The sequence below is a fragment of the Saccopteryx leptura genome, chromosome 2, assembly GCF_036850995.1.
Source record: "Saccopteryx leptura isolate mSacLep1 chromosome 2, mSacLep1_pri_phased_curated, whole genome shotgun sequence".
Taxonomy (NCBI): domain Eukaryota; kingdom Metazoa; phylum Chordata; class Mammalia; order Chiroptera; family Emballonuridae; genus Saccopteryx; species Saccopteryx leptura.
In genome coordinates this window covers 97,714,880-97,729,140 of record NC_089504.1, presented here as the reverse complement: position 1 = coordinate 97,729,140, position 14,261 = coordinate 97,714,880, and the positions used below count along the sequence as shown (strand labels likewise).

The 14,261-nt window shown below is 50.0% G+C and overlaps 1 protein-coding gene across 2 annotated transcripts in view; it reads left to right on the top strand.

Moving 5' to 3' along the window:
* BICD2 (BICD cargo adaptor 2) overlaps positions 1-14,261 on the top strand; it is a 57,724-nt gene that overhangs the window by 31,814 nt on the left and 11,649 nt on the right. For both annotated transcript variants that reach the window (XM_066368381.1, XM_066368379.1), the window contains exon 2: positions 5,218-5,430. In XM_066368381.1, the coding sequence (XP_066224478.1) occupies positions 5,218-5,430 (213 nt within the window). The remainder of the gene's footprint in view (positions 1-5,217; positions 5,431-14,261) is intronic.

The window sequence follows — 14,261 nt, the reverse complement described above, 5'->3', positions numbered from 1 at the left end:
GTCTGAACGATGTTTTATTTTTTAAAAATGACCAGATTCCCGCTGTTACATCCGTCTAAGACTCACTCTTGACGCTTGTCTTGGTCACATAATATATTTATCCATCCCACCCTAAAGGCCAGTCCATGAAAATATTTTCTGACATTAAACCGGTCTGTGGCCCAAAAAAGGTTGGGGACCACTGCACTAAGGTGTGATTCTCCACCCATCTTGGGCCCTTGCTCCTTTGCTCTGTGACTGGAGCCATTTGGCAGATGCCATGGAGCCATTCTCAGTGCCTGAGGCCAGCTCACTCTAATCAAGCCATGGCTACAGGAGGGGAAGAGGAGAGAGAGAGAAGCCAGAGAAGCGAGAGGGGGAGGGGTGGAGAAGCAGATGGTCGCTTCTCCTGTGTGCCCTGACTGGGAATTGAACCCAGGACATCCACACGCTGGACCAATGCTCTACTGCCGAACCAACCTGCCAGGGCCTTACTGTGTCTTTCAACCAACATAAATTCTTAGTTTTGAAGTCCAAATTACCAGTTTTTCCTTTTATGTGTCGTGTCCAAGGTCACATTTTTTCTTTTTTCCCCCTGGAAGTCTTATACTTTTATTTATTTATTTTTTATTCTTTTAAATTATTTTTATTTATTTATTCATTTTAGAGATGAAAGAGAGAGAGAAGAGGGGGAGGAGCAGGAAGCATCAACACCCATATGTGCATTGACCAGGCAAGCCCAGGGTTTTGAACCAGCGACCTCAGTGTTCCAGGTCGATGCTTGATCCACTGCACCACCACCAGTCAGGCGGAAGTCTTATACTTTTAATGCTTAAGCCTATGGTTCAATTTTTATTAACTTTCACATATACACTCCGAGGTATGGATAGATATCCTTTTCCCACCAAATTACCTTGTACTTCTGTCAAATCAGTTGACTATATGTGTAGATCTATTTCTGGATTCTCTATTCTAATCAGATTTATTTGTCTATCTTTATGCCAATACTGTACTGTCTGAATTACTAAAGCTTTATAAATACTGAAATCAGATGGTGTTAGTCTTGCTACTTTGTTTTTCTTTTTCAAAGTTATTTTGATTATTATAGATCTTTTGAATTTCCATGTGACTTATAGAATCAGATATGTATATTTCTACTGAAAAAATGCTAGGGTATTGATTAGCATTGTGATGAATTAATTGAAAGATTAATCAATTTGTGAAGAATCGACACCTTAACAATATTGAGTCTTCTGGCCCATGAAGGTAAATCTCTCCATTTTTTTAATGTCTCCCAGCAATATTTTGTGGCTTTGAGTGTGTAGGTCTTGTATATCTTCTAACCAGAAGCATTTAATATTTTTGATGCTTTTGTAAATAGCGTTAAAATTTTTTTCACTTTCTGATTTTGTTTTTAAGTGAGAAGAGGGAAGATAGTGAGACAGACTCCCTCATGCACCCTGACTGGGATCTACCCAGTAACCCTTCTCTGGGGCTGATGCTTGAATCAGCTGAGCTATTTTTAGTGCCCGAGGCTGATGCACTTGGAGCAACTGAGCTCTCCTTAGTGCCTGGGGTGGACACTCAAACCAGTCGAGCAGGAAGGGAAGAGAGAGAGATGAGGGAGAGGGAAAGAAGCAGATGGTCGCTTCTCCTGTGTGCCTTGACCAGGGATTGAACCGGAACATCCATATGCCGGGCTGGCATTCTATCCACTGCAACAACCAGCCAGGGCCACACTTTCTGATTTTATTCCTAGTATATTGAAATGTTTGATTTTTTGTGCATTGATCCTATGTCTTGCATCCGTGCTTAAAATCACTTGGCAGTTCTAGTGGCTCCTTTGTAGATTCCTTTGGATTTTCTGCGTATAGACTGTTGTGTGATGCGTGGTTAAAACACATGACACGTCCATTTTACCTCTTTCTTTCCAGTCTTGATGCCTTTCATTTTTTTTGCTTCTATGCACTATAGACTGGGTACTCCTGTACAACATTGAGCAGAAGAAGGAAGGCTCAGTTTTTCACCATTAACCTTATAGTGTTAGCTATAAGGTATTTGGAAGATGCCCCTTACCAGGTTGACGAAGTACCTTTTTGTTTGCTGAAAGTATTTATCAGGGTTGGATGTTGAATTTTGTCAGATTGTTTTCCTGCATCTTTTGAGATTATATCATTTTCCTTTTTGCCTGTTAATATACTGAATCACATTGTTTGTTTCTGTAATGTTAACCAACCCTACATTCTTTGGATAAGTCCGACTATCTCATGATTCTTTATCCTTTATTTTATATGTATTGGTGGATTCAGTTTGACATTTTGTGACGAATTTTTTGTGCCTGTGTTCATCTGGGATAGTGATGTGTGGTTTCCCTTTTTGTACTGTCTCTGGTTTTGATTTACAGGGTAACGCCGACCTCACAAAATTAGTGAGAAATGTTCTCTGGGTTTAACAGTTACACATTCAGCTGCTTTAATAGATAAAGGACTCTCCAGGTTATCTGTTTCTTCTGGAGTAGACTTTGCTAGTTTGTCTTTCAAGGAATTTGTTCATTTTATCTAAGTTATCAGATTTACTGGTGTAAAGCTGTTGATATTCCCTTATTATTTTTCATATCTGTACTGCTGTCACCTTTCATTTCTGATATATTGGTAATTTGTGCCCCCGTCCCCACCCCCCATTCATCTGGCTAGAGGTTTATTGATTTGATCGATCTTTTCAAAGAACTTGCCTTTGTTGAGCTCGGGTGACCTGTTTGTGTGAACAGGGCTCAGCCTCTCAGTTTTATAAGCCTCAGTCTTCATATCTGTTGAGAGAGCTGAACCACCCACGGGGCTGAGGGTGACTCAATGCCTTGTGAGATGCCTACATTTTGGCTTAAGGTTCCTGAATACATTCTGCTGCATTTGCCCAGTTAGGCTTGTTTGGAGGTTTGGAAAGACAGAGCTGGCTGATGCTTTCCTGCACTTCTGAGAGCCCTGCAGGTTCTGGTGGGCCCAGGGCTGGTTTGCAGCCAGGGGTCGGTGCAGCCATGTAGGATGATGGGGCAGGGTCAGCATGGATGCAGTCTGTGCTCTGGGCTCTCCTTGACCAGGATGGAGGAAGGGGACAGTAACAAACATCACAAGGCTGAGCTGACTTGGTTGGAAAATAAACACATCTTCACAGAAGAGCTGTGTTGATGGCTGGGGCAGATGAGCAAGAGCTGCCCTCGGGAGGACGAGCCATTACCCTGAGCACACCCTACTTCATTTAGCTATCTCCACCTCTAAGAAACAGGTCACTTTCTACATTTTGATTTATTTTTTTAAAATTCTTATTATTAAGTGAGAGGCAGGGAGGCAGAGACATACTCCCACGTGCACCCCTACCGGGCGATGCTCTTCCAGTCTGTGCCACTGCTCCTTGCTGGCAGCTGAGCCATTTTAGTGCCTGAGGCAAGGCCATGGAGCCATCCTCATTGCCTGGGGCCAACTTGCTCAAAGCCTTTGACCCATGGCTGTGGGAGAGGGAGGGAAGGAGAGATAAAGAGAGTGGAGAGGAAGAGAGAGGTGGGGGAGGGGTGGACAAGCAGATGGTCACTTCTCCTGTGTGCCCTGATCGGGAATTGACCTGGGACTTCCACACGCCTGGGCCAACACTCTACCACTGAGCCAACCGGTCAGGGCCCCATATTGATTTTTTATATTGAAACAGCCCTGCTTAGTAGCATTTTATACATAGTTTTGCATATTTTCCCAGGTATTTTGTTGACTAAATTCCTTGGACTTTCTGTTAGTCTGTTATATTAATCTGGTTATATTGTCACTAGAAAGCCCGGCGGTCATACAAAATGACCACTGTTCTAGATATTATAAATTGTAATTAAAATGATTTGTGCAAAGGTGTCTGCTAATTCAAACTGAATTACCCAGGGCAGGCGGCGAGGACGCCCCTTTGCTTAGTGCCCCACGGGGTTTCCCCCTTCTACGTTTGAAACTGTTTTAATCGTTTTTGCGTTTCGGTCAGCATTACTCTGTCGTGTTTTTGCATTTCTCTCCTGCCTTTGTTCAAGGGACTCATTTTGTTGAGACAGGCTTTTTTGTCTTGCATCTGAGGCAAGCCTTGTTTCTCTATGCTCATCAGTCTCATTTTGCCGAGAAAGACGCATTTGCTCTGCGACTGAAGCAAGCCTTGTCTTTCTCTGCTCAGTGGTTTCTTTTTGTCAAGAAAGCCGTTTTTGTGCAGCTTTAGCTCCTTTTCTCCTCTTCAGTGCTGTATTTTCTAGGAGGCATTCTTAAAAGAAATTATGTTAAGATGTAGTTTTTATGTAAAACAGATGATTGCCAATGCAAACAAATGTTCACCTTCCCCCTGACACGCTCAATTTGCGTTCAGCCTTAAATTGTTTCAAAAGCAGATGATTGCCAATGCAGACAAATGTTCACCTTCCCCCTGACCTGCTCAATTTGCGTCCAGCCGTGGCAACTTCACCCCATTGGCTAGTACAGTTACTCAAGCAACCAATAAGCTATTGGCGACAAACAGACACTTAAGCCGCATATAATAAAGATGTTAGCATTGATACTCATAGTAAATGAATAAAGACATTTCATTTCTCTCAAGGAATAAAGGCATCAATTTCCTTGTTGTTCAGGAGCCCTGTAAAGAGACAAGGTCCCCCACCCCCCTAACCCCAGAAGTCTGCATGGGCAGCCAGTGGAGAGGGGGCACTGGGGAAGACACATAATGTTGGTTTATGGGGATCCTTTCTTGGCTACTGGGATGTACTGGGTGGGAGGGAAGGAGAAGCAGAGGTACTTACTGGGGGCCTGGCCCCTTACCTACAGGTAAGACATGATGGGAGGCCCCAGCCAGGCCAGAACTCTCGCCTACAGGGCTCCTCACTGAGCCTTTCCTCCCCATGCCCCTTCACCACTCAAACCCAACATCCTCGCTGGGTATGGGAGTGGCCGCCTCCTCTCCCCTGTCTGGCAGTTCCAGCTCTGTCCCCAGGTTCCGTGCAGGCAGGTGGATTCTTTTGAATCAGGCACACATGGTGGCCTGTTGCCTGGTTCCGAGTGTCCAGGTTCATGCTCAGGTCCCCTCATTCAGACCTGGGCCCCTTGGCCATAGGTGTCACCCAGAATGAGCATACAGATCTGGAGTCGGCCCTCCACCCATTCCTGTGTCTGGCTTCATGCGCACTTGCAGCAGTGCTGGCCCGGCCAACCCTCTTGGTTTCTCTTCCCCATGTAGGCATATGGACAGGTGCACACGAACCACAGGAAGGTGGCCGCGGACGGTGAGAGCCGGGAGGAGAGTCTGATCCAGGAGTCGGCCTCCAAGGAGCAGTACTATGTGCGCAAGGTGCTGGAGCTGCAGACGGAGCTGAAGCAGCTGCGCAATGTGCTTACCAATGCACAGTCGGAGAGCGAGCGCTTGGCCTCGGTGGCACAGGAGCTGAAGGAGGTACCTTGGGCTGGCGGGCTGCCTGCGGGTGAGGAGACAGCCTCAGTATGCCCCGGGGAGTGGGGGGGGGGGTACGAGGGCCGTACCACCAGTCATCTTACCTGCCCAGCACTAGCCTCATGTGGTCCAGGGTCCGGTAAGTTTTCTGGCTCTGTGCTTGAGCTGGTGTGAATCCTGGGTCTCAGGGGTGTTAGAAATGAAATTAAGCAAGACTCGTGGAGACAAAATATCTCAGTAAGGCAACTTTAATAACTTCTGCAGAAAGGTGTGCTGCCGCTATTGAAAGCCAGCCAGCAAACGCGTGGGCAGAGGGCAAATTCTGTTTTTATCTCTAACGCAGGCCCTAGGATGCTGGGTCTTGCTCCATTGGCTGGAGTGTTGATTGTACAATCTTATTTTTTCCCAATTGACTAGTTTAAATGGCCACACCAAAGTGGAAGGGAGAGATGGGGATATTATTAACTAGGTAAGGGGGTTGAGGAATGGTCGGATGACTGGATGAAGGGACTAGGGGATTGAAAAACAAGTGGGCTGTTTCTCATTCTACTCCCCAGTCAGAGGAATCCGAATAGAGGGGGTTGGGAAGTTAGTTGAAGAAAAGAACCCAAGTAAACATTTCCTTCAGGGGCAGCTTTTTCCTCAGGTGAAAAGTGGGACTGTAGCATCCACCTGCTAACTCATGATGAAGAAGTCAGAAGGGGTTGCCACAGATGACATCCAGGACCAGCTCCACCTCTGACAGGGACCTGGCCATAAGAGAGACCTCACTGAGCGGAGAGCAGAGGGCAAGTGGCCAGTGACCTCTGAGGGAGGTGGAAAGTGGGTCACTGACCCCAAAATGGAGTTGGACAGGGATAGCAGGTGCAGCTGGGAGTCTTTGTGAGCTGCAGTCTTAGCCATGACCTTGGGGACCCTGTTCCTGAGAGCCCCAGGGTTCTCAGGAAGGGCAAAGGGCCTTGTTCTGGGCTGCAGACTAACCCACCTCTGTTTTCCTGGGAGGGCAGTAACAGGTGACCAGACAGACAGTTTTGAGTGCTGGCTGGCTCTGTGGTTCACACCTCGGATATGAGGGTCCCAGAGGGCTGGATGGGGACATTGGCAAGGTTTGGGACAGAGCATAGGGGCCAGCAGTACAGGGAGCAATAACCCTTCCCTCCTCCGGTTCATTTGGGTCAGAGGTGTGGAGGCTGTAGGCCTGGGAGGAGCTCTCTTGGATTGGGGGTTGTCAGTCCCTGGAGGCTGGGGAGCTGTGTGATCTCATTTCCTCCCAGAGGCTCATCCTGGTTGGAGGGTGGGGGAGGAACTGTCGGGTGAGGATTTGGCCTCCTCACTGTCCAGACCAGGGTTTATTCTGTCTCTTCCCTCTTCCAGAAGGGCCTGTCCTGGGCTGTGAGGGAAGTGCTGGGACCTGCTGACTCTTGGCTTTCAGTGAGCTCAGGAAGTGAGCTCAGCCAGTCCCACAGGCCGTCAAAGAACAGTTCTGGTGGGGCCAGGCTCCTTGCTCTTCCTGTTAGTGCTTCAGGAGAAAGCTTGTGGCTCCCCACATGTCCTTAGCTGCCTCTTTCTCCCGGGGCACAGCCTGTACCCTTGGAGTCCCTGTGGGGCAGGCCATGAGGAGTTTTCCTGGGTTCGTGGTTGGGGAGGATGTTTCCTACTGCCACCAGCTTGGACCAGAGCCCTAGTCAGTCCCCTCCATTGCTGGTCGTATTTTATACCTTGTTCCTGTTCCTCTCCTATGGCTCTTCGACCAGTCCTGGCCCTGCTGCTGTGCCGAGCTTTTCTGTCCTTCTGGCATGGCTGTCCCCTCTCCTGCACAAGGCTCGTGCCCAAGGCTCAGGCCTAGCTGAAGCTTCTGGACCATGCGGGCACAACACTGAGCATAGTCCTCAATGAACAGCAACCCGCAGCTGCCTTAGGATAACCCAGCTACACAGGCCTCACCCCATGGGATACCCCTTCCAAAGGAGGGTATCTGTCCTGGTGCCCAGTCCTGACCTGTTCACATTCAGTGACTGATGAGCTAGCTTGTCCATCCTCTTTGTGACAACTGGCTTGTGTCTGTTACCCCCATGTCCAGCTTACCTGGAGGACCCTGTATTCTAGGGTCCTAATCACTGCACTGTGTGTGGACAGACCAGGTACCTTCTGTCTTTGAGTGTGGCCATTTTGTAGGTGGAGAAGCAGAGTCCCAGGAAACCAGGCACGTCCGCAGCCGGCTGGAGGCAGAGTCTGGTTTTGTGCATATGCAGGGGCTGCCCCTGAGGACTGCCAGCAGGAAGGGGTCAGCCTCCTCTGCCAAGTGCTGGCCCCTCGGTCATCTTCTTGTCCTGGTGAACCCTTACATGGTCTTGCTGTTCTGATGGACCCTTGGTGACAGTGATGTCCTAGCAGCTGTCTCCTCCAGCCCAGGCCGGGAGCCAGGAAACGGCTTGTTTCCGTCTATGGGGCGGGCACCTGGGCTGTCTGGACTGGATGGCAGAGAGCTGGGTGTTTGGTCACAAGCCAGGATGCGTGGTGGGTCGGGAGCAGCAGCGCCAGGCACCAGTCAAGCTCTGCAGCATGAAGTGGATGCCTAGGTCCAGAACCAGGAGAAAGAAGTTGTGTGTGTGTGGGGGGGGGAGGCTGTCATGTAGGTGGACAGCTCGGGACAAGACAGGTTGACTTGGGTATAAAGGAGGCAGCGAACATGGAGCTCCGCACGGGTGAGGAATGTAGACTCTCATGGTTCCTAGAACCCCATGAAGGACACATTCCTCCAGGGAGCAGGGCTGGATCCCAGTTGCTCAGGTGTTACATCCATCAGCCCCCCCAGGAAATCAGGGAGTTGGTGAGGGAGGGTCCACAGGAAGCATGGTGGGTGCCCTGTCTGGGCAGCCTGCACAGGGTAGCTCACCCTACTCCCAGCCTCTACAATTGCACATGAGAAACACTCACCTTCCCAGACTCCCAGGAAAAGGTGCCCCGGCTCCAGGCAGACACACCTGCACATCATCCTGCTCCCCCCTCAGAGCCTAGCTAGCCTTTGCCTGACAGCTGCAGCCATGGGCACCAGCACTTCCTAGGAGCTTTCTAGTTAATAAACTAATTTTTATGAAGTACAACTGGTCACACATACCTCATGGCTGCAGTGTGTACAGCAGAGCTCTAGAACCTTCCATATTCCTGTAGAGCCACGTTAACTGGCCTATCCCTGGACTCTGGTCACACTGGCACCAGTGTCTGCCTCAGGACATAGGTGCAGCCTGCGCGCACTCATCACCGCCCTGGAACCTGGTGAGAGAAGGGCGGCAGGATGTGTGGCTGAGGGCCAGGCCCATGGGGCCAGGGGGGAGAGCCTGTGGGGTCACTCCCCAGCCTGACATCACACTGCCCATCTGGCTTGCGTTGTCATTGCAGGCTTCCTTCTCTGACACTCCCTCCTGTTCCTTGTCTTCTTGCTGTCCCCCAACCCCTGCCTTATCTGTCCTGGGGCCTGACAGCCATCCCGTCTTTGGTCCTTCCTGCTGTGGACAGGGAGAATAGGTGGAGGCCTGGCTGGAGGCCTGGCTCAGCCCTGGTCCTGCTCTTATGATCTACCAGTGCCTCCTGCCCTAATGCCACTTCTCTGATGGTCCCATGTTGGCCATCCCCTCTGATGTGTATTGCATGTTCCCCCCTTTGCATGTTCCTCCATGGGCCTTTGCATGGTTTCCTCATTGAAGGGGAGTGTCTGCCCCGCCTCCTCCTGTTTCAGGGCACCTGAAGGGCTGAGGTGTGAGTGTGCTGAGTGGATGGGGCAGGGGCCCTGAAAGGCACAGAAAAGGGTAGGCGACACCATCAGGTACCTGCTCGGCCCCTGAGGCCAGTGTCATAGTCTTTTTTTTTTTTTTTTTAAACAAGTAACCTGAAGTTTCTTGGAGGAGCTGAGATGGGACCTCACTGGTCACCTTTTTTCCCATCAGGGCAGCTATTGACAGGCTTGCTGGGAGAAATGCTCACTTGGGAAGCCACACGCCACCGGGCTGGCTGGAACTTGTTTGAGCCCATGGATTTGGGGCGTGTGGATTTTGGGTGTGTGTTGGGCGGAGGTGCTTGGTCACTATGGGAACCAAGGTGCAGGCCTGTGAGTTCTGCAGTGTCAGCACACAGCACTTTTCCCTGCTGTGCGCTGTCCTGGGCCAGCCTGTGACCTGATTGTGCCTCGCCTCACTGTTCACAGGGCCCACCTGTGGGCCTGGCAAAGGGGCAAGGCAGGACACGGCCCTTGGGGCACTGGGGGACCCACACAGGACCTGCCTCAGGTGTGTCAGACCCAGTCCTGAGTTGGGAAGGTCAGGTCTGCCCTGATCTCATGGGAAGATACCCCAGGTTTCTGTTTTCACAGCCTGGAGGTTCTTCTAGGTCTGTCAGCCCTGGTGCAGAGACCTGCGGGGAGCTGGTGGTTTTAGACCTCTCCCTCAGCTTCCACTCTACCAGGTGGCCATGTTGGGTGACACTGTCCATGTTTGGACCTTTTCTGTGTGCCAAGTGCCCTGACTTAGCGAGGAAAGGGGAGGATTTGGTTAGACCTTTTTTTGGCAGGGATAAGCAAGTTCCCACTTGTGTTTTCATGGAAAGCTGGAGGCTCTATTTGTAGTAGTGGGAAGCAGCATGCAGGGGCCTGGTCAGGCGAGAGGTTCATGAACATAGCCTGCTGAGGGCAGAAGGAACCAGTGAGGGGTTCCAGCAGTCTTTAAGCAGTGGGAACCAATGTAAGACAAGAGAGCAAAGCCAGCTGTGTGAGCAAACCGCCCCTCCCCCGCTGAGTGGATTAGGGAGACTAACTCAGCAGACTGGCTAGTTGTGGCTCACAGGGTGGGACGTCTGCAGAAGTGGCAGCTTCCCTGACAGCCTTTCTTACTCACCACAGTCTTCAGAATGGAGAAAAAGCTTTGAGAGGTGCCCCAAGAGTGGCAGCTATATGGGGGCAGGGAGCTTCACAGGCTTCTCCCTGCCCACCTGACCCCTTGGATCCACACCTACGTGAATCAGTCTGAAGTGTCATCACAGCTGGTTCTTCCTGCCTCTCCAGGTGTGGGTGCATTTGGTGACAGTGCATGGTCATTAAGATCGCTGATGGCTCCTTGAGAGTGCAGTGGCCAGGGGGTGAGGCCACCCTGCGAGGGCGGGAGGTGCCAAGCAGGACTGTCTGAGGTCGTGTCCCTTGCTTCCTGGCAACTTTCAGGTGGGGGCAACCACACCACCCCACCTGAGAGATGCTGACAGCGCCAGGGGCTCCTCTGACCTTTCTCTTACTCTGGCGTTACAGCCCACACTGCTGTTTACCTGTGTCCAGGTGCTCCGGGTTCTCCCCTTAACTGACCCCAGCTTTCTGGGGGCTAAGACCAAAATCTGTGTTTACTTCTCATGGTTGCTATAACCAATTTAACACAAACTGGGGGCTTATGACAAGAGAAATTTATTCTCTCACAGTTCAGGTCAGGAGCCCAGAATGAAGAGTTTGTTTGTTGTGGATGCCCCATGGGAGCATCCACTCTGTGCTTCTGCCAGCGCCTGCTGGCTGCCCTGCTGTTGTGGACGCACAGCTCTCACCTCTGCCTCTGTGTTTCCGTGGCCTTCTCCACATGTCTGTGTCTCTGCCTCTCCCACTAGTCAGGACACTGGTTGTTGGATCAAGACCTGCCCTAACCCCTCCCACCTCATGTTAACTTGGTTATATCTGCAACAGTCACAGGTTTCAGGGATTAGCATTTCAGCATATTTTGGGGGTTAACACATTTAAAACCTAACAGCCTACCCTCTGGTCCCCCCAAATCATATCTTTTCCACCTGCAAAATATTTATATATTTATCCCTAAAGTGTTAGCTTTTCCACCTTCAGCTCTTAAGTCCCAGATCTCAGCTAAATGCTCTAAATTAGGGACGGAATGACTCTAGGATGGTTCTTCCTAGGGTAAAACTCCTCCCAATACAAACTGCTTGCTCCTGGAAGACAGTGATGAGAGACAGAGGAAAGACACTCATTCCAAAAGGGAAGAAGAAGAAGGAATAAAGGGCCTGTGGTTCTAGCAAGTAGCAACCTTGTGGAGAAAGTTGCACTGGGTTTCCAGGCCTGAGAATTTTCGAAGCTCTGGGCTCTGCCCTCTGGAACCTAGGATGCCATCGGCCTGCTGGCCTTGAGCCAGCTCATTGGCTGGGAGCCACACCTTTCATGCTCTGTCAAACCCACTTTCTTCTCTTTTGTAGTAAGGACAGGCTAAGAATTTTCTAAATCTCCAAATTCTGGGAGTTACTTGCTTACCAATTCTTTTTTTTAAGGTGTTTTTTTTTTTTTTTTAAATCGATTTGAGATAGAGGGAGACAGGGAAGCATCAACTCATTGTTTCACTTACTTGTTCCATTCATTGATTGCTTCTCATACATGCCCTGACCGGAATCGAACCTGCGACTTCACGCTGGATGGCACTCTATCCACTGAACCACCTGGTGAGGGCCACCAGTTCTTAATTTCTCTCTCCTCACAAGGAGAAACCAGGCTGCAACTTCAACAAATACTTCCTCTGTGTGTCATCTGTGGGTGACTTCAGAGAGTCTCAGTGAATTCTTGAGCACAGTTGGTGCTCAGCAGTAAGAGAGTCGGGGATGCCCCTTGGGCTGGTCAAGCGCTGAGCACAGTGCCTGTGGAGACGGTGCCAGTGGAAGTTCCTTAAGCCAGGCAGAGGCTACCCATTGTCCAGACCCATGGAGACTGGCAACGGGTTGTTGGGTCACTAATTGCTGTGTGGTTTCTTTTTAGGCTGATGAAAATGTTCTGGAGTTAGATAATGGTGCACAACTCTAAATAAAGCAAAACCGTTGACTTGTACACTTTCAGTGGGTAAAATTTTGGTGTGTGAATTATATCTCGATAAAGAACAGGGGTGACCCCTGTGAAGGAAGACTGCGCGGATTCAGCTCAGCACAGGTTCCTGGGTGCGCCCTGGGCAGTCAGACTGGCCTCTGCTTTTATGTTCTCTGACCTACTGTTTTTTTGAAGGGAATTGCTGAGTTTTAAATAGAGCCCATTTACAGGGAGGGACAAGAACGGGATTTACGGCCAATCCTTCTCTTGCCCCAGTCTCAGCACACTGAGAGTGGGCAAGTGCTCCCAGGATGTGTGTCTGCCCAGGGGGAGGAGCCCTCAGCCTGCCTCACCAAGGCATATGCAGTGAGCACACAGTTCTAATATGTGAGTCATTGTGTTAGTGGTGAGGGCTCTCCAGAGAGGTAGGCCAGTAGGGTGCATGTGTGCATGTGTGCTGGGGAGGGTGTGTGGTGAGATGGAGTTGTGTGTGTTAGTGATGTCTGGTGTGCATTTGTGAGGTGTCGGATGTGCTTGTGTGAGATGAAGGGTGTGCATGTGATAGTGTGTGTGGCGAGGAGGATGTGTGTGTCATGGATGGTGTGTGTTTGAGTGATGGAGGGTGTGTGAAGAGAGATTTATTGTAAGGAATTAGCTCACAAGATTGCAGGGTTTGGCAGACCCAAAATCTGAAGGGTGGGCCAGCTGACTAGAAACCAGGGAAGAGTCCAAAGGCCACCTGGATGCAGAATTTCTTTTCCTGGAATCCTGGGTTTTTTTGTTTGTTTGTTTTGCTTTTAAAGGTCTTCATCTGATTGGTGAGACTCACTCACACTCTGGAGGGTATTGTGCTTTACTCAGTCGGCTTTCAGTGTTAACCTTATCTAAAAAATACCAGATGCCTAGATCAGACATGTGAGCATGTATCTGGGTGCTGGGGCCCAGCTTAGTTGGCACTGATGATGTTCACCATCACAGCCAGTCAGGCTAAAATGGGCGGTAACCGGAGGCAGAGGCTGCATGTGAAACTTGTTAGGGTCTCCAGCTGCCTCCCAGGTAAATGGAAGCAGGTCAGTATGTGTTTCCTCACGTTGTCACTCACACTGCTGTCGTGCTTATTTTCGCTTATTTTAGGAGTTTGCTTCCTGAGGGTGAGGGCCTTTCCCCCAGTCAGTAACTTGGTATTTGTTTCCTTTGTTGGCTTCTGGGCACCTACCTCTTTGGGTCACTTCCTGAGGAGGCTGCGTCCTTCCATTTGCTGGAGATCTTGTTCATCAGTGTTGGTCGGAATGCTGGCTGTACATGATGACCCTCCCTTTTCTGTTGTTTTCCTTTGCTCTTTGCCTTCTTTTTGGTTCTGCTTCATTTTACTAATGCCACACTACCGTTCCATGTGTGCCTGATGGAAACTTGTCTGCAGAGCATGTGTGGAAGTGGTCACAAGAACCCTTTGCACCAGTGTCCTGGGGGAGGGCAGGGTGAGTGGTGGGGCTCAGCAGATGCCCAGGTGGGGTGGTGTTGGCCTGGGGGCACCACATGTTTGCAGATATTCAAGGAGGCCACTTGGAGCCACAGGAAATGAGAGGAGATAGTTTGTCTAGGAGACAGTTTTGTCTCCAGGGGATATTGGCCATGTCTGAAGACAATTTCAGTTGTCAGTATAGGGGAAGGGGCTACATTTGTTGGGCAATGGGTCAGGGAATTGCTAAACACCCTTCCACGTACAGAATGAGCCCAGAATGTTGCAGAGTCTAGGGCCAAGGGACCCAGTTTCTGGCATATGGTGTGCAGCAGTAACCTCTCTTCCTGAAGGAAATCTGAATTCTCAGGGCAACCTGGAGGCAGGAACTATTTTTTATTTATTTATTTATTTTTTCTTTTTGTATTTTTCCGAAGTTGGAAACGGGGAGGCAGTCAGACAGTCTCCCGCATGTGCCCAACTGGGATCCACCTGGCTCGCCCTCCAGGGGGCGATGCTCTGCCCATCTGGGGCGTCGCTCTGTTGCAACCA